The sequence below is a fragment of the Bolinopsis microptera genome, chromosome 9, assembly GCF_026151205.1.
Source record: "Bolinopsis microptera isolate Bmic1 chromosome 9, MBARI_Bmic_1.0, whole genome shotgun sequence".
Lineage (NCBI taxonomy): Eukaryota > Metazoa > Ctenophora > Tentaculata > Lobata > Bolinopsidae > Bolinopsis > Bolinopsis microptera.
The window spans coordinates 5,471,430-5,497,191 of record NC_087080.1 but is presented as its reverse complement, the minus strand read 5'-3'; the positions used below and the strand labels follow the sequence as shown (position 1 = coordinate 5,497,191).

At 39.4% G+C, this 25,762-nt stretch overlaps 1 protein-coding gene across 50 annotated transcripts in view; it reads right to left on the bottom strand.

Annotated features, from left to right (window-relative positions):
• Positions 1–92: 92 nt before the first annotated feature.
• The window catches only part of LOC134820337 (far upstream element-binding protein 1-like), a 71,927-nt gene continuing 46,257 nt past the window's right edge, over positions 93–25,762 (bottom strand). Inside the window, exons 1-17 of one of the 50 annotated variants that reach the window (XM_063830594.1) lie at positions 14,316–14,325; positions 11,467–11,542; positions 11,233–11,284; positions 10,833–10,871; positions 10,274–10,315; positions 9,648–9,672; positions 9,291–9,451; positions 8,445–8,543; positions 5,117–5,206; positions 4,771–4,943; positions 4,236–4,524; positions 3,981–4,093; positions 3,633–3,795; positions 3,325–3,462; positions 2,844–2,996; positions 602–733; positions 93–439 (exon numbers count right to left, since the gene is read on the bottom strand). In XM_063830594.1, coding sequence (XP_063686664.1) covers positions 609–733; positions 2,844–2,996; positions 3,325–3,462; positions 3,633–3,795; positions 3,981–4,093; positions 4,236–4,524; positions 4,771–4,943; positions 5,117–5,206; positions 8,445–8,543; positions 9,291–9,451; positions 9,648–9,672; positions 10,274–10,315; positions 10,833–10,871; positions 11,233–11,284; positions 11,467–11,523 — 1,719 coding nt within the window. In that variant the 5' untranslated portion in view covers positions 11,524–11,542; positions 14,316–14,325 and the 3' untranslated portion in view covers positions 93–439; positions 602–608. Of the gene's footprint in view, positions 440–601; positions 734–2,843; positions 2,997–3,324; positions 3,463–3,632; positions 3,796–3,980; positions 4,094–4,235; positions 4,525–4,770; positions 4,944–5,116; positions 5,207–8,444; positions 8,544–9,290; positions 9,452–9,647; positions 9,673–10,273; positions 10,316–10,832; positions 10,872–11,232; positions 11,285–11,466; positions 11,559–14,315; positions 14,326–25,762 lie in introns of those variants that run through there. The other 49 variants (XM_063830593.1, XM_063830597.1, XM_063830599.1 and 46 more) reach the window with 49 other exon arrangements.

Sequence of the window (25,762 nt, the reverse complement as noted above, 5' to 3'; positions counted from 1 at the left end):
TTTTTGCACCTGTTAACTTTAAGAGCGAATTGAAGGAAACAGATTTCTTTGCTGGAGCTGAAGAGCATCTAATTATACCACAAAATAAAAGATTTTCTTAAAATAGAATAACAAAAATAGCTGGCTATAAGTTATAACATTGGAATCTACAGATGGACTGACAAATTAAAATTTCAAGACAAATTCAACTCTCCTAGCGTTAAACAGTTTTCTTAACCAAAAACATATTGCCAAAAGAGGAAGATTCAAATTAGGGTGCGGCTCAAAAATAAGTCGTTAAAAACAGAGATTTGAATATTTGAACGATTAAAAATATGGTCTGGCACAAGAAAGCCGTCAAGCGTCCAAATTTTCGGGGTCAAGAGTTGGCAGTCCTCTTTACCTTAGTGCTCCACTTATAAAACCAAGCACTGGATCTTTCATATAACACTTCAACAGCCTGAAATGCAAAAAGTGTCAAGTTAAACGAAAAAAGAATTGATGGTCCAAGGTGTACAGTAAATAAAAAAAAGGAGAGTTCCCAGAGAGTTTTTAATTTTGAATTTAAGAGGGATAATTTTAACAGAAAATCATTAACTGAACACACAAGTGAGATATAAACCTTGTAACTACTGAGGGGCGGCTCCCTGCTGTTGTTGCTGCTGACTTAGCTGAGTCCAGTAAACCTGGGCCTGTTGTTCACCGTACATCTGAACCAACTGCTGGTAGTAAGCAGCCCACTGTTGTTGAACGCCTGGTGGGGGAAAAGTTGTTAGCTTGGGCGTGTTACTAGATCACGTTAGCTTCACATTTTCACAAATTTTATATTTCAGTTCATTCTTCAAAATTTTCCATCATGGTTATGCAGAATTATTGCCGGATTCATTTAGTTTAATGTGAGAAGTTTGGATTTTCTTCAATCTTATCATATGTATCATCTAAAATTTTCTCTGTCCAAGTTGCATGATGTTGGTTCAAATCTTATTGCGTTGATCAGTGAAAAGGCTATTTTTAGGGTGATTTATCCACTTTTGAATACAATTTCTAAGGCCGTTGCTAATGGACATTAATCATATTGCAGGCTCAAATGATATTTATAATGATTGATAAGATACCATTTCTCATAAAACAAATACTGCAAATCTAACTAATTTGTGCTTTGAGCTCGATAAAATGCAAAATACAATCTAGAAAGTATACATTGTAAAATAAATAGAAAATGCAATGTACCAAAAAATGTATTATTATTATTATCAGAAACGAGATACACTCAACAGCTCAAGGTTATATCATCATTATTTATTAGCAGGAACGACTCACCAGAAGTCGAGGGGGGCATTTACTTAACCGGGCACGTGATTTCGCTGATTACCTTAACAGATGATATTGTATTTGAGAGATCATTTTATAATAGCAATCAATTCCAATTTGTATCACACGCAATTCAAAATGGTTCAAATTATATACAATGTTTATTGGAATATTGGATACATTTTGGTTTAATGAAGAGGTAATATACATATTATCATACAGAACGCAATTTTGTATCAATCTAAATTTGAAAAAAGCGAATAAATGAGATTTGGGATCGTGAGATTGGTCATGGTAGACACTGCTGGCCTGAGTGAGCTACGTCCACCTTGGCACTTCTCTCGGACACAGGCTGAATGCAATACGAAATCAATATCATAGCTATCATCTATTAGTATTAAACATCATTTAATATCATGAGGGAACAGAATAAGGAATGGAATGTGGTATTGAGAATATAGAAATCTAGAGCAGTATTTTTGGCAAACATCATCAATAATACCCAACAAAACCCAAGTACATTATCACAAATGTTCACTGTCCACTCGCCCAAGGATTTGTCCATTTAGAAGTAGGAATAGCATGCGCATATTACCCCAATGAGATGAAACAATTAATTCTGATATAAAATAAAATATGTCAGTCCTTCAAAGAACATACACACTGATAACATTATGATACAGGATTTGATGATTAGAATGGCAGCAAATATCATAGCAATGTGAGTGGCGGGCAATAGGCACAAATGTTCAAAATATACTGTAAATCATTGCAGATGGGTGGAGTTTTTACAAGTACAAACTAACGAATGTCTTTTCAAATAAATAATTATCAAAAGGGACCAGTATTTGAATAATGCGCCTAATTAATTTCCATTTTATCGGAGGGTTCTGTGAACACCTTCAATTGAGATAAATCATCAACATTATATACAAATGTGCCCAATAAACAGAAGAATGGGAGTCACATTTAATTGGATGAAGACATAATTTTTGAAAATTAACCAGTTTTAAAATTATTATAATTGCATTTTACAAATGGATATTATCAAAATATGGATAGCAATACTTGCAGTCAAATTTTTGTTGACACAGCAATTATAAGCACAGAATCCTGTGCGAACCAGTTATAGTAGCACAACTTTATATTTAACCACAAGCATGCAAAAACAATTTATCAATGCAAATTATGGAATGTAATTGTAATGAATTTAATATTTATACCGAGGCAACAGTTTCTTGATGATAGATACATTTTATCAATTTATCATATTATGGGAGGAATGTAAACAATTTTCGAAATGTGAATTTATAACACCATATTGTAATCGTAAAATGTGCTTTTCAGAGAATACAATATCATAATTTCTGAGTATATCTAAGACCAATTTATCAAATTTTTCCAAATTTTAACACCCCATTTCTATTTTTACTTACTTGTCTCGGCGGATCGCTCTGAAAGAAGGTTAGAAAAACAACAAATCTCCCGCCAAAAGTAGCCCCCTCATCCCATTACCTTCCCAAAAATACCCTCTAAACAAGTGAAAGACAAACTTTGGCCGGCTTGTGCGGGCGCGGCTGCGGGAGCAGCGGCGGGTTGCGAGACTGGAGCAGGTTGGGACACTGCGGGAGCAGCGGCGGGTTGCTGTTGTTGGTAGTATTGAGAGTACTGGGAGTAATAAGCCATCTGCTGCTGATACGCTAGCGCTGAAAATTGGGAATTGTCAAATGGGCCATCTACTTAGGACGTCCGCCAAAATCTCGGAGCGATAATATGTGAGCGACCACTAATACAAATAACAACTTAAATTTGTTGGTAAAATGTTGTAATTTTCCAATTTTTGCTTCATTTTCACCGAAATTCCAAACCCCCCCCCCCCCCCCCCCCCCCATATGCCGCCAATTTAGAAAAAGATTTAAAACTTTTGAGTTCAAATAAAGCAGACTGAGTTTTTGAAAACAGGCAACTCATTCGAAAAATAAAATTATTAATTTAACTTAAATTACAATTTCAATTCTCATTAGAGTTAATTACCTGCAGGATCCTGACCAGGAGGCATCATAGCGGGGTTGTATCCGCCACCACCACCACCCTGCTGAGGGAATCCTCCCTGTTGCGGGTATCCTCCGCCGTAACCACCACCACCACCACCACCGCCACCGTATGGATCTGCAGGAATAGCACATAGCATAGAGTGATCAGAAAAACACAAAATACTCCAACAGAACTGAAGACCGGCAAGACAGTGGCAAGATTTCAGATATCACAGGCCTGCGATGCAAGTTACCCAAGTTACGTACAGAGAATAGGAATATAGAATTAAATAAAAAATTAAAACTAACTTCCATCGCCGACAATTTTAGCGATCTCATCTTTAGCAGCCTTGATCTGTTCAGGGGTTCCCTTAATGAAGAACTGTTTGGTAGGGGCATCATGAGGAGAGTTCTTATTCATCTCAATGTGAGCTCCAGTTTGCTCCTTCATACGGTTTATCGTCTCTCCTTTCTGATAATTTACAAAGTTTTTAATATTTACAGATGAAGTTACAAGTCCGAATCTATACATTAAGAGGGGATTGAGGATGAATAAACAAGTTACAAAAATCTTCTCAACTCATGATCATTGTTTGATTCAGTTTTAACCGATAAATTTTAGTTGAATTTAAAGGAGCCGGGGACAGTAAAACATACCTTTCCAATAACCAGGCCGCATTTGTTAGCGGGAACGTTAAACACGTCCTGCATGCTACCAGCACCTCTGTTGTCCTTCTGTTGAACTTTCGTCAGGAGGTCCTTCACTCGACCTGAGATGGTCTTGGTAGTTACAAAAATATTATCACGTGATAACAGAAAAGTGTGAAATCTAATTTCGACATCATAATTCCACTCTTCACAACATAACAGCTAGAATTAAACAGAAGAATTTTAATAAAGATAGTAATTTACCTTCAACCTCGGCGACCTGCTCTTTAGTTCCCTGAATAACAAGGTATCTGTCTCCTGGTGCGCCAGGGTCGATGGTGTTGAACTGGACCTTAGCTCCAGTTTCGGACTGAAGCCTCTTGATCGTGTCTCCACCCCGACCAATGACAATACCGACGTATTCCTTGCCGACAGCAAAGTTCGAAGTAGCCTCGAAGGGTCCCTGGTTTTGGTTGAAGTTACCACCTCCACCACCACCACCACCGCCTCCTTGACCGCCTCCTTGTCCTCCGTAGTTATTTCTATTGTGGTACTGCAGGAAAGTGAGGTCTTAATTTTACAAAATATATTGCAGTGTTATTTCTTGTTATAATCCTGAGGTGGTGATAGAAACATCACAAGGATCAGGACATTCACCAAGGCTTTAATGAAACAAATGTCGAAGAATACGGCCATTCTGAGGACAATGTGTTGATTGGCTGCCAATCAACACAATGTATGATCCAACATTCGAATTTTTGGGGTATATTTTCAATTGAAAACCGAGAATTCCACGAACCTGTTGTTGCTGGATAATTCCGCTAACCAGTTCTCTAGCTTTCTGGATCTGGAAAGGAGTACCGTGCATGCGGAGTGGTTTTTCTGGGGCGTTTGCGTACATGCCATCCTGAACCATGTTCATTTTACAGCCGCTCTGAACTGCCAAATCCTTTATCGTCTCACCGCCACGTCCTGCAATGTTGAATCGATTAATTTAGGGATTACACTCATTGAATAGTACAAGCTATCAATTAACAGTAAATATAATTGAGCATTCAGTGCTATTACATCATAATGATGTAATGATTAAAGCACAGAAGCATTAACTTGAGAGAGGAACAATCTTAGCAGTAGAGTTTTCTCACCGATAACGAGACCAACTTTGTCTTGAGGAATGAGCATGTCGACTGTCTCGACTTGGCCCATCTGCTGCATCATCTCTGGGCCTGGAGGATCTGCATTAAGTTAAAACAACATGAAGTTCTTACTTTAAACAGCAAGTGATTGACCGTCCAAAATTGTGGTTTAAATTTCCGCGAAACCAGCCACGTACTACAAGTCCATTCCAGAGACATTCAGGACAATGACAGTAGGCCACAGCCCACAATTGATCAATGTACATTATGTCAAATATCGATCCATATAACTTTCGTTGTGCCAGACAAAACTACAAAACCTTAATATAACACTAACGTCGAATCATTTCGATATTTTTGGCAAATATGTAGAAACTCATAAATAACAAATGACGACGCCGGGCGCCTTTAATAAGGGGCCCTAATAATCAGATCACTTTATATCAGTTTTGTGAAGTCTCAGATAATCGCATTACAGCAAAAAACTTAATTTAGAAGTTTCAACACGCTCGAGAACAGGGACAAAATGAAATCGCGGCATGTACGGAATCGCTATTTTTCCCATTATTTGCGACAAATTTTATGTATAGTTTAATATACCGCGAAATTCGGAAATTTAATTCGCGGTATGGCCAAAATAACCGCGAAATCCTTTTGTCCCTGCTCGAGAACGACAGATACATTGCATTAACGATAATATCATGTATTCAGTAACTTGTACGGTTCAAAATATGCTCGGGAAGTAATAACCGGAGCACTTTATGTGCTCAAAGCATCAGAATCACTACCAACATTATACCAGGTTTTTATCACCACTCAATAGGAATAACTAGGACCCTTTGATAAGTAAAATGTATCAAATAATTAGGTTAATCAACTCATTAGTTTGTACCAATAGGTTATTGTTATTTTTTGACAAAGCTAACCGCATAATTGCTGTAATGGGTGAGCCTGTTCTTATAATTGGGAACATTTTCATTTCTAAAAGCTTCCAGTATTGACAGTTATCATCATCATGATTGGGTAGCCAGTCTATCTTCCCTCCAACATACGACACAATTGACCGCTCAAAAGCTGGCTTTAAAGAAGCACTTACATGTAAAACTGGAGCAAGAACATGCGGGGTTTTATTTCTGGGAAAATGTAAGTGATACGACAGGTTGCTCGTTTCAAAAGCTATCAAATAACTTGTTGGTCGTCACATGCTGTTGGGAGCATCAAAGCTTTCAACTTCAATCTCTTTTATCAAGATTAAATAGCAGGCCAACCTGTTTACCGACACGTCGTTCATATCCCTACATCATTTATTTGCCGTGTTTCAATTGTCCTTTAAAATATAGATGCCGAGAGTCAAGGTGCTTCCAAACAACTCTTACAATATTACAGGGTCAAGCACTGTGTCGCACCATTTCTGCGAACTAATAACGATATACGGCATAATTCTCAGTATTGTTGCTATTTAGGCGCCATCATGCGGAATAAGAATGTCGAGCATATGATTTTGGTTAAAACTTTAGAAGCATGCAACCTGTTATGACAGCACCAACCAACGATTAAAGGCCCTAGAACTACCAAATAAATTATGCAAATTTCTCAGGGTCCATGCTTGTACGTGAGTCGTTTTTGCACTCGATATCTGTGCGGTGACCCTCGGATCTTTTGATTGCTTACAAGAGACTTTAAGTATTTAATTCTTTGGATTCCGCTCCATTTTATTATAATTGTGTAAACCTGTATGTAATTGATCGATTTGAGAGATTTCGATAGAAAAGTTAAACTCAAGTAGGATCTGTAAAGACAGGCGGGACTGCAGAGGAGAATGCTGTTTAATTCACACACGCTTAAAATTAAAAAGAATGTTAAAGGCGATGAACAGTAGTAAAAACGTGTCCTACTGTCCTTACTCCAAGGTACAACCAATGCAACATATATGAAACGATTTCAAAAACGGTTGACCTCAAAGAGCTCTATTAATAGAGGTACATGAGTAACTCTCAGTAAATGGAACGACTTCTAAGTGCTAGCGGGCAGGTAATTTAAGAACTGATAAATGAGCATTAACAATAACGTTAGTAAAAGACTGTTCAATATTATACCTATTTCATACTCAACAAAAACGTTGCAGGATATTGAACAGAGATAACCGACAAGTTTCGTTGGTTATCAAAGGGTGACATGATTTGAAAACAGTTTAGCTAGGATGGAACTGTTAGAACAGTTTATCTTGGAGCGAAACTTGCACTGAGCGTGAGTGACAGATGCAGATGTTTTGCTACCCTTTTGCTATATAGAGAAGTATTTAGGGTATTTACCACCGTATTAATTAAGGGGGGTTTGGCCTAAACATTTAAGTAAGTAGAGCACATAAAATCTAACTTAAGATTTGTTTGGCGAATCATACACAGTTTAGGCTCTTGAATTCTTCGAATAAAATATCATCTTTAGAGAACCTCCTCGAATTATTTGTTATATAGTAGTGTTGAAAGTATTAAAACTAATTCCTCCTGATTAAGGAATTAATTCCACATAAAATCTAGGTTTTGGGCATGTTGAGGTGATGTGACCATTCATTCTACTAATTAATTGATTTACAAGACTTTTTCTGCCTCCAGGATGCGACAATGGTTTATCCGAAGATGTCATACATGGTTTGAGAGTGAGATCTGTAATTATGCTTATTATGCCTCTCAATATTGTTGAAAAATTTTTAAAGTAACTTTATTTTAACGACGAGGCCGACTAATCAAATTAATCGAATAATGTGTAGTATTTATCAATTATCAATAATTGTTTATCGACAATTTTCAGCTTAAGGAAATTAATAAAACTTAAGCCGATGCAAGGGGTCGTTCACATATTACGTAATCAATATTTTAGCAATTTTTACCCCCCTCCGTAATCAAGACCTTTTCATGCTACCCTGATCATTATGAGCCGAAATCATTGTTACGATATCCGGCCAAGCACCTTCCCAACTACTTACTTTAGCAGCCGGATACCCGATCCATACCTAAATTGTATCACTATCAGAGTGAAATTTAGTGGAATTTTAATTAAAATACTGTCATATTGTTATTATTCTAGAGGGTAAAAAGGAAAATGTTGATTACGTAATCAACAACCAAATCCCCCCACAGTAATCATTTGGGAACCCCTCCCCACTCGGCTGATTACGTAATATGTGAACGACCCCCAATCAGGAGGAATTAGTATCTAGTGAAAATAGATTGATAGATATCTTTAAAAGTTAGTTCCGAAAATTGTCGACGGATTTTTCAGCTAAATTGCAAGACTTTTTAATTGATTTATTAAAAGTTATAAAAATATTTAAACTTACCGCCCGTTCCGGGGATACCTCCAATTGGAGTCTGGGGCGCGTACTGGTGAATTATGTCTTTTATCTGTTCCTTGCAGTGCTCAATACATTGCCTGTTACCTGTCAAACAAATAGCAAGATTACACAAAAGCCGGAAAAATCAAGATTCATTTTCTGGGACTCATCACTAGCTAGTTTTCTAACCAATTTTGAACGAGAACTATCTCTAAACAATATCGGACAGTTGGAATGGTCAAACTAAAGTGCACGAAGTACAAAAACCAGAAATCTGACAGCATCACTCAGCAACACTGCTTAACGGAAAGCAGCAAGGCTGAATTCCGCAACCCCGTATAAATTACATTCCACATACAATGTGTGGAGCGAATACAACTGATGACACTGCCGCGTTTTTATAAGGTATCTCAAACATGTTCCCACTGAGACTTCCTAGAAACTACCATCGAAAAGAGAAACGACAAGGTGCACACACACAACTGCACAACTAACCATTCTGCACACTCCCACACCGGCTATAATTACAGGCCTTATCAATACAACTCGCGGCTACACTACAACTATATAGACTGGTCCTCCGATGAAATTACCGACCAGTGTGCAATCAGGATATAGATTATATAATAACAATTTATATAGCTCGAGTGTAAAACCAGGAATGCGGGTGTACCTCCGAGAGGGAAAACAAAGACTACAAATATTTCCGTCACACCAAGTAACGTCACTCAGATAATCAAATTAAATCTCCCAGCTAAAAGCTCATATTCTAACATTTCTTTTCATTTTAACAACGGGTGAATTAGGAACTTAGGGGTTTCACAGAAGAAAGGTGGGGTGAACTTAACTGACCAGTTAATGTGATGGATCGTTCAGCAGTAGGGTCGGGGCCTGAGGGCGGGATCTGGACGTGACAGCCGGTTTGAGCCTGCAATCTGCCGAGGGTCTCGCCAGAGAGGTACTGTATCACGGATCCTGACACTCTTATCTCGTCCTTCAGATTCCCTTGTCCACTAAGATTTGATTTGTTACAGAACCACAAACCACTACCAAGTCCTTAAGAAAACGGGTACACTTTAGCCTTTTCAATATTTAAACTTAGGAAATCGGCATATTGGATCATAATCATTGAAAGCGTAACGATCAGTTAAAATGTAAAATTATACAGCGATCGCCCAAAAGGAAAGGAGTCTTATACAAATAACATACCCGCTAGTCTGATTCATGTAACCACCTGAAGCAAGCATCGGAATTAGTGAATTCCTACAAACGCTCAGCTGTGCACACCCACTTTCTGACTATTGCTGACAAAGGAGGATTGCTGGGCAATTTAATCGGGAGCAATATGGGGCGGGTATTGTAAGATGTACACGGCCAGCAAAAAGAACAAGTGCAACGCTACACGGTAGGGTAAATTAAAAAGGGTGTAAAATGAGAGTAGACATTAGTTGTCAACACCACTGGATCTCGGGTTACATGAACTTGTAGTACGGGCTTAACTTGTCACGCAGAGGCATGTGACATCACACACGCGGTCACGTTACAAGTCACGTGACGTCACACTTCCGCGAATCATGTTGACAGTGCTTCAGAGGAACGTCGTTTTAAGTTTCGACGACATTCCGAAATGTATGTCAATAGAAGGCGAACAAACAGTGGTACTATGGAACACAAGTTTTAACACAATTATCTCGCAGTCGAAACTTCACCAACAATATTACGGTGTCATCGGTTGTCCCGCTATGTACGAATCTCTCATTCACTCACAGAATTTCAAAGAAAGGCAAGGTTAAGAACAGTCAAATAATGTTATCGGGAGCAAATATTTCACTTACCACCGTCCATCATCATTGGTCGTTTGCTGACTGGTTCCTCCCCTGGGGGAAGTCGGTTTAGTATCGCCGTGCGATCAGGGGGTTCCCATGCATTTCCAGATACCATAGAACAGTCCAGAAAAGAAAAAATGCGCGGGACAAAAGAAAGAGCGGGTTAAATTTGAGGGCTGAGACAAATATCAAGGTTGCCGGTCATAATGCAATGAGATAAAGGAGTACGTTTAATGTTGTACACGGTAATTTAGGGTACAGAGGCTAGCACCCCGTTTATGGACAAGAAGTTCCAACTTCTATTGAGCCTTCGAAGGTAGAACAAAGCTCTGGAAACTGCGCCTAAGCGCCATGTGACTGCGCGCGCGCAAAAACGCGACACTAAAATGACCGAATGATGTACTCTCAACAAGGTAACTTTACTAGCAATAAGCGTCTATCTGAACGCTCCGACCATTCATTCTGTCTAGGAACTGTTTCCTCAGAAAAACGGAATACTTTATCCAAAATTCATGCAAACTGATTGACAAATCCAACACAGTTAGTGTGTTGAATACGCCGGCCTTACCGTTAAAACTCCTCTTTCTGGAATCAAAGTCTTGTGAGCCTGAAACACATAACTGTTAATCAAATGATGATTTAATCTATTATATTATGATTAGATTAAATATCTGCATAACTTTCACTAGATTAGGTATCCTTATCAATGTAGCAAGATTACACACGAGATGATGTCATGAATATTTATAAAAGTTATCAACTTGAAATTTAAGTTCCATCCGTATTTACACTCACAACTGAGGTGGATCGTACAAAGTTTGGTATCAAAACAGAAACGAAACCGGAAACTTGAAATGTATAAGAGTTGCAAAAACAACTTGAAATGTATAAGAGTTGCAAACACAACTTGAAATGTATAAGAGTTGCGGCTGTTACGCAGGTATTTACAACAGGCGGTGTGTACTTACCGTCTTCGTACTCACCGTTCAATTCTTTTGAGCTTTGTAGTTTAGCAGCGATCTGCGGTGAAATAAATGATTGAATAGGGTTTAAAAGAAACTGTTTATATTCACAACGTTTTGAGTTCAGCGAACAATTACAAATGAAACAGCAATTGCGATATTTCTCTCTATTACAACTCAACAACGAAAAAACATCGTTAAACTAAGAAAAAGGCATAAGTAAAAGTAAAGAACACATACCTCTTTTGCACGAAGTAGGGCACTATTGAATGGCTCAGAACCTGCGTGTACTGACATAACACTATAACCCCTAGCTATTAACGAGGTAAGCTATTAAAAGTGGGTTAGTTCAGTTCGGTTGTTTAAAAGTATATAATATAGTGAAATTATAGAATAAGTACATGATTATATAATTAGTAACATAATTACATATTCAGCATGGACATTCAAGCAGATGTGAACGTAAAACAAATAGTAGCAACAACGCATATAGCATGTCGTTTTTAGTCAATCAAAACGTGAGGAGATAAATATTCAACAGTTATAAAAATCACTTATATTCATCAATTCAGCTATAAACAATGATTCATCACTAAACAGTATAAACTTGAAATACAAATCTTATATAAAACAGCATGGCAACACAAATTTATCCGAGTGCTAGAGTGCATATATGTGTATTAATCTAATATAAATGTGCTAACGAAGAATACCAAATTCCAAATAGACGAGGGAATAGCACAAAAAGCCCACAAGAAATCAACGGAAAATTAACAATATACATTTTACATACCCACTAAAACTACGATAACTACGCGAAATTACACGTTTAATTTAGGAGCCTCTTTATTAAAGGATAGTCTATAACTTTCAATTTCCGGTAAAACTTCTTCTTTAATGAACTTCTCGACTTGCTGAGGAGCTCTGCCAATAAAATTAGAAGGTTTAACGATATCCAACAAAAGCTCATGAATTGGAGCGAAATACACATCATCTCTGATTCTATCCAACATATCATTACTGTTACCCAGTTCTTTAACCTGTTTCCCAGCCTCAATAGAAAGAATTCTCAATTTCTCATGACACTCCTGTCGATCAGCCCCAGCCTTCACCATCCCCATTAACAGGTTTTCTGTAGCCATAAAGGGAAGCTCTTCCAGAATGTGTTTTTCTATAACCTTAGGGTACACAACTATACCTTCCATGATGTTTTGAGCAGTGTTCAGTAAGATATCCGCTGTGAGAAACGCTTCAGCTAAAACTATTCTTCTGTTTGCAGAGTCATCCAGTGTACGTTCAAACCACTGGTTAGCATGGGTATGCAAGGGAGAAGCAACAAGACTGACCAGATGGCGTGCAAGCGAGCAGCACCTCTCTGATCTCATTGGATTCCGTTTGTAAGGCATTGCACTGCTTCCTATCTGCTTTGCTCCAAACGGCTCCTCTAGCTCCTTCAGGCTGGCTAACAGTCTCAGATCAGTGCAAAATTTATTAACAGTAGAACCGATACCAGCAACAGCATTGATAATAATAGAATCTATCTTTCTGGTGTAAGTTTGACCTGTGATGGTGAACTTTGATGTAAACCCAGACTTTTCAGTGACTAACCGATCAAGCTCCTCCACTTTGTCGTGATCACCACTGAACAACTCCAGAAAACTAGCTTGAGTACCAGTGGTCCCCTTTACACCCCTAAACCGCATTCCTTGCTCGGTCAACTGTAATTGTTTCAAGTCAATCAACATGTCCTGCAACCAGAGACACGCTCTTTTCCCTACAGTTGTCAATTGAGCTGGTTGAAAATGAGTGTAGCCAAGTTGGGGCATGCTCTTATATTGGTGTGCAAACTGGGCCAGAGAATCACAGCATTGAGCAAGCTTTCTACTCAGTATTTTCAATCCCTCTCTCATAACCAAAAGATCAGTGTTGTCTCCGACAAAGCAGCTCGTAGCACCTAAATGAATGATAGGAGCTGCTTTTGGAGCAGCTGCACCAAAAGTGTGAACGTGTGCCATTACATCGTGTCTCCTGGCTTTCTCCTCCTCAGCAGCTCTTTTAAAATCTATGTTGGTTAAATTGTTCCTCATCTCAAGGATCTGCTCGTCCGTTATCTGCAGGCCTAGCTCCTGCTCTGCTTCAGCTAGTATGGTCCAAAGTTTCCTCCAGGTTTGAAATTTATTTTGATCTGAAAAGACAAAGCTCATCTCATCGGAAGCATAGCGGTCGGTGAGAGGACTCCGGTATTTGGACTGGGGATTTTCCATAGCTGGAACACTTGCTACTAACTGGCAAACACAAGAATCTTATGAAATGATCAAAACTGGTAATAATAGTGTAGAAATAATACGAAACTGTGATGGATAACTATCACAAGACAACTGAATAGAAGCAGTAGTAAAAGTGGAAGTAAAGGAATACAGGTGAATCGATAAGTCCAAAGATCTGAATAGAAGAATGACCGCTGAGGTAACTGAAAATGATGCCCTTGTCCCTCATTAACAATATTATCATAAGAAAAGCTTCTTCTTGTTGACTGAAAACCGTTATACCCACAAAATTAGTACAAAAAATCAGAATATAATCATGACTTTTTAATTTAACGATTATCATTTCGAAGTACTGTTTAGTGTTTACCATCTACTGCCAGTCATTTGAACTCCCCTTTTTAAGGGATGCATGATGTGTATGGAAAAGCACAAGTTTACATTTTCTATGCTTCAAACTTGACTTACTGATTGGCTGCTTACAATGTAACCGAATGGCTAGAGTTGTTGGATAATCTGAAGTAAAATAGGCATGTAGTAACAATTTATGATAATATTCAATTCTAATATTTAATTAAACATAAACTGTGAGACTAGGACAGGACTGTAATAAATCAATAACAAGATATTCAAAAGTGTACACCAAAGTTCCTAGGATGTTGGATCTTTGTGAGCTTATATGATTCCAAAACTCAAAAATGTAACAGAATGCAAGCTAAAGATGTTGCTTAATAAAGCTGATGACTCCGCTTAAATTTTAAGTGCATCATGAAATGCTGGGTGTATAACCATTTAGAGATCATTAAGTTTCATAGGAATAATATACAAATTATTTACCCACAACTTCTGCAAAGATTTAAATCAAACGCTTTCAGCACTAAATATCTCTTAAATGGCTTTGAGTAGCTAGAAATATCGCAATAAATCTTGTTTGGAAGTGGAGATCACTTTGGACTGGATCTGAAGCAGCAGAGCAACTTATAATACTCAACTTTTCATGTGGAAATAGGGCACATACTTAAGAACTGAGCGGAAGAGTTCAGGGGAGAGAATGTGACATGGTTGGAGTAATATCAAATGAAGAACAGCTCAGAGAATCATTTTCAACTCAAAGGAAGAGCTGACATGTGTAAGATATAAACTGAAGAAATATATTGCCTCCATCTTAAAGAGCGACATGTTATTGACAATGTACAACATGAGTGTTCAGACTTAAGGGACAGCTCCTCACATGAAAGAACAGGATGTAGCCCTACCAAGGCTGGAACAAACCATTTTACAACTATCAAATAAACTTATAACTCCTGAATCTAAATATAACTTAGACTCGATTCGTGATCATGGTACTGCCCAGCCCGTTGCCCGTACCCCTGCACACATGAGGTTCTAGAAAGTTTCTAGCACCCTGGGGTCTTTATTACAGGCTGCAATATGAAGTGGCACTGGACGTACAATTGGATAAACGAGAAAGTTCTAAGAGTGGTTTGTTAAGATTAGGCCACACTCAGTGACAAAGGAAAATCCTACTTGAGATGTTCCTCCATAAATATGAATACAGGAACTTGAATTTTCTGGAACTCACATCAGATGGCTAACATGGCAGCTGTCAGGTTAGGTCACAGCCCACTAGTTTACTTCAGAACGTGGCGAACAACGTCAACTTTGAGATGCAAGATTGTGAACAGTTTCCAGGAGAAGCAGAAACATCCCAGCACCTCCTCTGCAAGTGCATCCAGATCATGACGCTCAGAATGAGGATATTTGGTAACCTCCTTTTTGGGTAACCTCCTAGGATTTTTCATCCTTTACCCTTGTCTGCCCGCAGAAGTACTACAACAGAAGTGGGTTTGCTCTGAGCCAGGTAGTGACAGCTTCAAGACTCCAGGGCCAGGGGTCTGTTGCATTGATATTTATTATTTTATGATTTCGTATATACTTTGGGAGTCCTGGCGTGCAGCTAGCAGGAGTTGCATGCTGTGGGCACGGCGAGAAGGCTTCCCTCTTACAGTAGGAAGTCAGAAACTGTTGACCTTAACCGAAAGAGAGAGAAAGAGGTTTGTTAAGATCTAAGACACCAGTCGAAAACGAATGCAGATAGCTGGTTTTTAAGTCAAAGAAGAACAGACACATAAACTACAAAGAAACTTTAAAGAGGAAAGGGATTATTCAATCAAGTTGGTATGGTGTCACCGTATGTTGATCAGCATCGTAAAAGAAAGAGAGTGGTCTTTCCACAAGATGGGCCTAGACGTGTCCAGTGCCTTCGATACGATCAGTAGGCAGACTGTGCTCAACCTACTAGAGGACGCAGGGTGCACAAGAGATGAGATCAGACTAGTGAGATTCCTCCTGAGCAACACCAAGATCAAGGTGCGAGTCAACAACGCTACCTCCCTTGAATTCATCAGCACCAATGGAGGACCCCAAGGTGATAGTTGTGAACTTGATATTCTCCTATTATATTTTATATGTTTGTATCTATATTTGAATGTGAGTTAACTCCCTATATTTCAGGAGTATGTTATATATATGATGTCTCTGTTAGCCGTGGGGTCTTTGTATATCTATTGACTTCTTTCCTGACTTATCAACGTGTGTCATTGCTTCTCTGATTTAACATTGGTAGCAGGCAGCGGTTCAAAAATGACAGGTGAAGATAAGGTGGTAGAAAGGAAAGCTGTTGGACCACAAAAGGCCCCACCGGCATACAAGGAAGGTCAGAATTATGAAGACTGGCGGTTGGATATTGACCTATGGAATACTTTCACATCCTACGAAAAGAAGCGTCGGGCAACTGCATTCCTTTTGGAATTGTCTGAGGGACCGGTGAAGAACCATGTGAGATCGTTAGGAATAGACGTCTTAACTGCTGATGACGGGTTGGACAAAGTTATAAAACGCCTGGACAGTATATACCAGGAGGACTCATCTCACATGGCATATCGGGCATATTGTCGATTTGAAAAGTTTGAACGTCAAGAGGGTATGAATCTTCAGGCATTTATTTCTGAATTCGCTAAGTTGTATGAAGACCTGAGGAAACACAAGATGGAACTGCCAGATGCAATACTAGCATATAGAGTTCTAAACAGTGCAAATCTGTCAAGTGAAAAAGTGGATCTTGCACTGGCAACGGTTAAAGAGTTTACATATGCAGAAATGATCTCAACGATATCAAAGATTTTTCCTGTACATGTGAACAGATCAGGACTTGACCAAGTGACGGGGTCTTGTATCAAGACTGAACCAGAAGAGTCATGTAATTTTACCTCCCATGGTTACAGACGGAGTAGAGGACAAGATAGAGGAGGTCCCATGAGGAGTAGGGGAACTCTTAGAAATCAGGGGAATCCGTATGTGAGAGGTAAGAGGCCCAGATCTCAGATCAATTGCTTCAACTGTGGGAAGAATGGTCACTACTCAAGAGAGTGTACTAATCAAGCAGCACCAAACCCAAATTGGAGATCTGAACAAGGGACATCGAGAAATTTCTTGGTTCAAGGTCAACCTGCTGAGATGGAAGTAGATGACTCATTGTCACGTACATACATAACATTGCTTACTACAGTGGCTGATCCAGAGTCTGTGCTTTACCAGCAAAACAGTGAAGTGAATTCACTAGTTTTTGAGACTCTTTCTTGTGCAGTTATCGATTCAGGTTGTACAAAATCTGTCGTTGGCGAGAATTGGGTCAGCCAGTACATAGAAACACTTGATGATGCTGAGAGAGAGAGATCATGATGTCTTCAACTAGCTGCCAGACACCTTTCACGTTTGGAGATGGTAAGTCAGTTGTGTCAAATAAGCTCATTAAAATTCCTGGAAGAATCGGAAGCAAAAGAATCTTGATTGAGGCAAATGTTGTCAAATGTGATATTCCTCTTCTGCTTAGTAAGCCTGCATTAAAAAAGGTTGGTGCAATCCTTAACTTTCTTGAAGATACTCTCGAGTTCAATGGAGAGAAAATACCCCTTTTGGAGTGCAAATCTGGACACTATTGTGTGCCTATCTGTAACAAAAAGAGGAGTCTTGTGGACTCCAGTGTGAAAGTATTTCTCACAGTTACAGATGAAACTTTTGGTGGGAACAACAAAAAGCTTATGGCGAAAAAGGCACTTAAACTTCACAGACAGTTTGCCCATGCACCGATGTACAAACTAAAGACCCTCCTAAAGAATGCAGGTTTTGACTCTAAACTATTTCTTGAGGTACTAGAGGATGTATGCCAAAAGTGTGAAGTGTGTCAAAGATACTCTAAGCCAAAGCCCAGACCAGTAGTTGGTCTCCCACGAGGAACAGTGTTTAATGATTGTGTAGCTATGGACTTGAAAACGGTCCAGGGAGAGGTAACATTTCTGCACATGATTGACTGTGCTACACGATATTCAGTTGCATTGTTGGTTCCAAATAAACGAAAAGAGACAATTGTAGAGGCAATCTGTTCTGGGTGGATAGCACAGTTCTGGCCTCCCCGCCGTTTTATGGCCGATAATGGAGGGGAGTTTTCTAATGCAGAATATGTAGAAATGTGTGAGAGATTCAATATCGAATCACAACAATCGGCAGCTGAAAGTCCTTTTAGCAATGGTATGGTTGAACGCCATCATCAAGTTCTAGCTGAAAGTATGATAAAAACAAAGCAAGATTCGAATTGTTCGTGGAAAACAGCTTTGAGCTGGGCACTTAGTGCTAAAAACTCTTTACAAATGACGGGTGGGTATTCACCCATGCAGTTGGTTATGGGTAGAAATCCATCTTTCCCCAATGTGATAGACAGTAAGCTTCCTGCAATGGAATCGATTAGTAGTGTCTGTAGTGAAACTGTAGAGAATCATCTAAGAGCAATGAGGATTGCCAGAGAGGGGTTTATAAGAGCAGAGAATAGTTCCAAGATCATGAGAGCTTTGAAAAGCCAGGTCAGAACATGTAATGATGTTCATCTCGATCCAGGGGAAAAGATTTTCTATAAAAGAAACAACAGTGACTCCTGGCATGGACCAGGTGTTGTCATAGGTCGGGATGGTCAGACGTTTGTTGTAAAGCATGGATTTCAGATCATCAAGGTACATCCTTGTCACATTAAGCCAACATATGTCCCTGAATTAGAAGAAACTGGTAATTTGAAGGACAAAAGTGATCCCGTCAGTGTCAAAGCTCCTTCAGAATCGAACAATGATGAATTATCTGACTTTGAGAAAAATATGACAAGAACAGAAGAAAGAAATCAGGATGAAAATGACAGTTTGCCATTGGCTCAGGCGCAAATAACTGATGAAATAGATACTCCTTCTAGTGCTCCTGTAAGCACAGCCAGTGTTAATGGTAATGGAAATAAAAACCTGCCTAAGACGAAAACTTCTGTGATGTACAAACCCAAGTACCCTGAAGAGGGAGAAGAGGATGTCTGGGAGAAGGCTTACATCCTTAGTAGAGCAGGTAAGGCTGGAGGAAAATACAAAAACTGCCTGAACATTCAGCTTGATGGGGAGGAAGAAACTCATTGTGTCGACTGGTTTGAGTTAACAGAGGAATGGCACGAAGATAGAGAAGAGGAGCAGGAACATGAAGTTATGTTTACAAGCGTTACAGATTCATGTGAACAAGCAATTGTTGATGCTAAGGAGGCAGAGCTTGAAAAGTTTTGTACCAATAAAGTCTATGAGGAAGTTCCTGATGAAGGTCAGAAAACGATTGGTGTGAGGTGGGTAATCACAAAGAAGATAAAGAATACCACGAATGTGTACAAGGCACGGTTAGTTGCTCTAGGCTATCAGGAGAAAAATCAAGCAATACGATCAGATTCCCCAACATGCAGTAGGGACTCAATCAGATTGGCAATTACTCTTTTGCAAGCAGAGCATTGGAAACTGCAGCACATTGATGTACAGGCTGCTTTTCTACAGGGAAAAGATATCTCAAGAACAGTATACATTAAACCACCAAATGAAGCTAAGGTATCTGGAAAATTGTGGAAACTCCTCAAATGCATCTACATGGCTTGGTTGATGGTCCAAGAATGTGGTATGTCGAACTAAGAGATACCCTAGTAGAGCTTGGTGTAGCAGTGTCAGTGTACGATGAATCATTTTTCTTTTTACAGAGAAATGATAAGCCGTGTGGGATCATAGTGATCCATGTTGATGATCTTATGTTTGGAGGACTGGAAATATTCATCAAAGAGGTCATTGGTGCCTTAAAAATGAAATACAAGCTCAGTATGGAAGTCGATACATCCTTTACGTACACTGGGCTCGATCTCAGTCAAAGTTACAGGGCAATAAAAATATCACAGCTGGGTTATGTAAATCAAGTGAGCAGAATCAAAATCGACCAGAACAAAGTAAAACTGAATGCATGTCCAATCAATGAGGCAGAAAGAAGTCAGTTGCGATCAGTAGCAGGACAGCTGCTCTGGGCAGCAACACAGTCACGACCAGATATTGCGTATGGCACATGCATTGCATCCAACTCCTATGCTTCGGGAACGATCAAAGATCTGAAACTGGTGAACAAGACAATTGTGTTTATGCAGAAAAACCCACTGTCAATCAGGTTTCCTTCACTTGACCTTCAACACACAACAATGGTTGTATTCAGTGATGCTTCCTTTGGTAACCTGGCTGATGGATCCTCACAAGGTGGGCATTGATGGTTGACCGATCTGGTCAGTGCTGTCCACTTACATGGCAGAGTAGAAAGATAAAGAAAGTATGTAAGAGCACATTAGCTGCTGAAAGTTGGGCATTAGTTGACGGCCTGGAGTCTGCAGAGCTGATTAAAGCGCAGTGGAATGAAATTGTGAAAATAGATGTTCCTATAGTCTGTATAACGGATTGCAAGTCTCTCTTTGATGCTGTGAAAACAACAAACACCCTTGAAGACAAAGGGTTGAGGATTCCCATGGCTTGTCTAAGACAACGATTCAACAAAAATGAAGTACGTTATGTGTGGGTTCCAACAAATCTCCAGCTTGCAGACTGTTTGACAAAGGCTGGTGCATCTTCGTCTTTGTTGCGTGAGGTGTTAGAAAAAGGGACACTTCCTAGTGAACTGAGACAGTACTCTGTATTGTAAGCTCAGTAATTGATGTAATGTGTAATGAACGTTGGAATTGAACTATTAAACTGTAATGTATAATGAAAGTTAGAACTGAACTTTTAAAATAAAAAGTGTGAATGAATGAGAATGAATTATTTGATATAATTCTATTGTTTTGATTGAATTGACCCACGGCAGAATCTGTGTTTTAAAGGTAGCCCAGTTTGATACTTGGGTATGTTGTTTTTAGGGATTTTTAATATTTAAACATTTTTAATATTTGAGAGAAAGTTTAGGGAGATTGTGAACTTGATATTCTCCTATTATATTTTATATGTTTGTATCTATATTTGAATGTGAGTTAACTCCCTATATTTCAGGAGTATGTTATATATATGATGTCTCTGTTAGCCGTGGGGTCTTTGTATATCTATTGACTTCTTTCCTGACTTATCAACGTGTGTCATTACTTCTCTGATTTAACAATAGTGTTTCAGGCCTCTGTTTCACGATCACTCTAGCTGGTGCCTGCTACCACCTGCGTGCCGTGACGCTGCACCCAACCCCTCCTATAAGCCCTAGTGGCATGCCTGAAGAAGATGCATACTCTGATGACATCGACTATCTTGGTGAAGACAAAGATGCTCTAGAAGCCCTCCTCCCTATCGCTACTAAGGTGTTCAAAGAGTGGAATCTGAATATTAATGAATCAAAGACAGAGTTTGTACACGTCTACATAGCTGGGAAAGATGAGGTCATGGATGATGGTAAACCCCTTAGAATGAATGAAGAATGGTGCAGTAGCAAGTTATTGGGTTCTCTGCTAGAAAGTAGGAAAGATGTCACCAGAAGAATCATGTTAGCCAATGTAGCATTCCAGAACTTCAAGAAGGTCTGGTGCCAGAGTAAGATCCCCCTACAGAAGAAGCTGAAGGTCTATGAGGCCCAAGTAGTATCTATCCTCATGTATAACTCTAGTTGCTGGGGAATGCCTAAATCGTACTGGGACAAACTAGACGCATGTCACCGTAACCCCCTCAGAAAGATCATGAATGTCAGCTGGCCACGCAGTATGATGTCCAAAGATACCCTCTACAAACAGAGTAACTCTACCCCTATGTCTGAGCGTGCTGAGTTATCTAGGTGGAAGATGCTAGGACACATACTGAGGAGCGATGAAAGATCACCAGCTCAAGCTGCGCTGTGTTTTGCTGTCGAGATGTGTAGTGAAGTTGGTAGACTCGGGGCTCACAGACGTAACCTCCTACACCACCTGAAGGTTGACCTCTGGAAGCGTTTCATCTTGCTTGAGTCGTATGATGATATTCTTCATTTGAGAGAACTTGCTAGTGACCGTGGTTATTGGAGTAAATTGTTCGACTTTATACTTGAGTACAAGTCAATTTGACTTTTGGGACATATAATCTTACAAAGGATCACATTTCGGTTCTAAATTATTTTAGGATTGTTGACATTTGTAAGATTGACATGTTTGATAATAGTTGGTTGGTTAAGTTTTTAAGTACAGTGAAGATGAAGTAAAGAAAAGAGTGTGTAACAGATGAAGTAGTTTTCAGACAACAGAATGTTCTTGAAAGAGCTGACATGTTACGACAGGACTTCCATTGAATGTTAATGGTAATGAGACCAGATGTGAAAAGGTTCTGATGCAGACAAACTGCAGGAGGATGCAATGGAAGACACAACTCAGCACGGTAGTGAAACATACTTTTTTCTATTCAGCTTCTTCAACGTACCTCCGCATTGGAAGAAGGAAGCTTCTAGATGAAGCAGTGTGGCACTTTGGTGTTCCTGTACTACTTGATAATCGAGTGAAAATAGGATTTGGTACAGTAACTTGAGTTGACAAAGAGACCTGAGGAATTTCATGATGATGATAAATGATGAGCAGCTGCGAGTTGGCCGCAGAACAGTTGTTGGAAGCTGCAGTCTACATTCTAGACCCTATGTCACTAGTCCCTCGAAATCGAATCGGTCAGATGGCCAGATAAATAGAATACCCTATGTACTAAAATAAAGGTAAGAGAGGCCAAAGTGGTCAGTGGCCAAAGCTTAGGATAACCTGAAATTTTGCTATAATTCCCTAATACACCAATTCGTCGCCTACTTACATTATCAAATCAAAATAGATACCACCTACTTAAAAAACCAACGGGAAAAGAATCAGTAAATTGGAATGAAATCAAATGACCTCGGAGTGAATAACTGAAAACTTAAGTGTGGTGCAAACTTATGACGTCATTACTATAGTGAAACGAACTGTTCAATAACCAAGGGGATAATGTAATTCGTTTTTGATGCAATCAGTTAGCAACAACCCTGAAATTATATTATCGGGTGGACTAAGTTGCAAGGTAACGAGTAGCACAATTTGAATATTAAGATGACAGTCGTATTGTAAGAGGCAACACAGTAATCCCATCAGGTAACCACGCGACGACTTTGATTCGTTAACATGACATGGCTTCAAGAAGTGTCCATATTCAAACGCTGTAAACGGACAATATAAGCAGTGATCATAGTAGAGCTGTATTAGAATCATATAGTAAACAAATATATAGTAAACAAATAGTTTACACAAGGTAGATGACGAACCTTGAAACTATCAACACGGGGGATCGGCAATGATTGATATGAAGGACAATGCTGGCCTGTTAGGTGCTCTTGAACGTTTACCAGTTAATGCGGATGAAGAGTTGGTGATAGTTGGCGATGTGAACCTACCTCATGTTAACTGGGACAAAAGTTTAGTCGAGCGCCCACCAAACTCATGTGACAGAAGGTTGCTGATGGAATCAGAATTCTTGAATGTCTTTACCAGGAAAGGTTTGAAGTGGTATGTCACTGGGTCTTCGACACGTGTCAGGAAGGTTGGTGATACAACTCAATGCTCCTTGCTTGATCAGGTCTTCTGCAATAATGATTGTTTTGTAAATAATGTTGATATCCTTGCTCCTCTCGGTAAAAGCGATCATGTATCACTACTGGTCGAGCTGAAAGTCAAAAACAATGTCGAGTTCCTTACATCTAAGAAGAAAAGCTGGTATAAGGTGGATCAGGACTTTGTTAACACACAGTCATCAGACATCAGCTGGGGGTACTCTAGAGAAGATCTTCAGGTCGAAGAGATGTGGGAAGAATTACACCAAAAACTTAGTGTCATTTCAGATCGTGTTCCAACCACCCACCTTAAAACAACTAAAGGTGGGGAGATCTTACAGAGGTTACCCTGGGATTGCTCTAGTCTGGTTAGGAAAAGAAAGTGCAAGGACCGGGCATGGAAGGATTTTGACGAGGATCCTACGATGGTGATGTTTAACGCAGCCGAGTACGAGCAGCGGATGTACCAGAACGCTGAGATTAAGGCAAAGATCAAATATGAGACTAAAGTGACTAAATTGTTTAAGTTAAATTGTAAACCTCTTTTTAATTACCTTAAATCTAAAAGTGTTTTAAGAAAATCTGTAGAAAGACTTAAAACAGATGATGGTTCTGAGACCAAGTCTCCTTCTGAAACGGCAGAAGTGTTAGCTGATTTTTTCCAGTCAGTTTTTAAACCTGAACCTTTTGGCCCTCTGCCTCAAAATTGTTATACAGAATGTAATAATGATTACTTCTGGAGTAAATTTATGGTGCACCCTGAAAGTGTTGCCAAGATTTTGGGATCACTAGATATTAGTAAAGCTATGGGTCCTGATGGTGTTCATCCTAGACTCCTGAGGTATTTAAGTGAGAACAGTTCCTTTGTGGATGCGGTTGTGTTGCTGTTTAGTGCCTGTGCTTCTGAGCAGTATATTCCTGAGGTATGGAAAACTGCCACTGTTGTGGCCTTGCACAAAAAGGGGTCAGTACATAGTCCTAATAATTACAGGCCTGTGTCACTGACTTGTATACTATGCAAAGCCTATGAGAAGCTTCTTAGGGAGTATATTCTCGATGGTGTTGAACAGGTGCTTAGTAGCACGCAGCACGGCTTCATGAAGGGTCGGTCATGCTTATCTAACCTACTGGAGTCTATTGACGCTGTCAATGACTTGCTGGCTGAAGGTGGCTGTGCTGATATATTATACTTTGATTTCTCTAAGGCCTTTGATAGCGTACCACACCACCGTTTATTAGTTAAATTAAGAAATGTTGGTGTTCCTGAGGAGATAATTGGTATTTTAGAAAACTTTTTAGTAGGGAGGTCTATGAAAGTTAAAGTAGGAGATGAATTTTCTGAGATTAAGTATATACTCTCAGGAGTGCCCCAAGGCAGTGTTTTGGGACCATTGCTCTTTCTTTTATTTGTAAATGATCTTCCAGAAGGAATCAAAGCTATTATCAAACTTTTTGCTGATGATGTTAAAATGATTGTTAATCCTTTTATTAATCTAACAGCTGATTTGAAGTTGCTAGAACTTTGGGAGTCTCGTTGGTGTTTAAATTTTAATGTAGATAAGTGTATGGTCATGCAAATTGGTTCTTGTAATCCTAAGAATCAGTACTTGTTTGGTGGTGTGCCTTTGAGATGTGTTGAAAGCGAGAAGGACCTTGGAGTTGTCTTTAACACCAGCTTCAACTTTGAGGGTCATGTGAGAAAGTGCATTGCTAAAGCTAATAGTACCATTGCCTGGCTTACAAGAAATATTATATCGAGGGAGAAAAGCGTTATGCTGGGCTTGTATAAGTCTTTAGTAAAGCCTCATATAGAGTATTGTTCACAGGCATGGGCTCCAATGGCTAGGCATGGAAACTGGTCACTGATTCTTGAATTGGAAGGTGTTCAAAGATCGTTCACCCGTATGATTGATGGATTGGGACTCATGACGTACAGAGAGAGACTGGATAAGCTGAACCTCACAACCCTGCTTGAACGCAGGGTTCGTGGAGATCTCATTGAGATGTTCAAGATCCAGGAAGGCTTTGTGGGTTATGGTTCCGATTTATTTGGTCGTTCTGGTAGGACCGTTGCTGCTAGATCAAAGACTCATAGATTCACCACAAATGAGACTGATTTCTTTGCCCAAAGGGTCTTGCGCTATTGGAACAGTCTACCACCACTTGTGAAAGCTAGTGAGTCAGTTACTGGTTTCAAGAGGGGATTAGATGCCTTTCGGCTTCATGGATATCGAGCTAATAAGCTTGGTCATCACTGGGAACTTTCATATGACATCTTTGATAGGATAGATGTGTCTGTGTCTAATAGGAATAGTTATGTAAGTTATATGAAA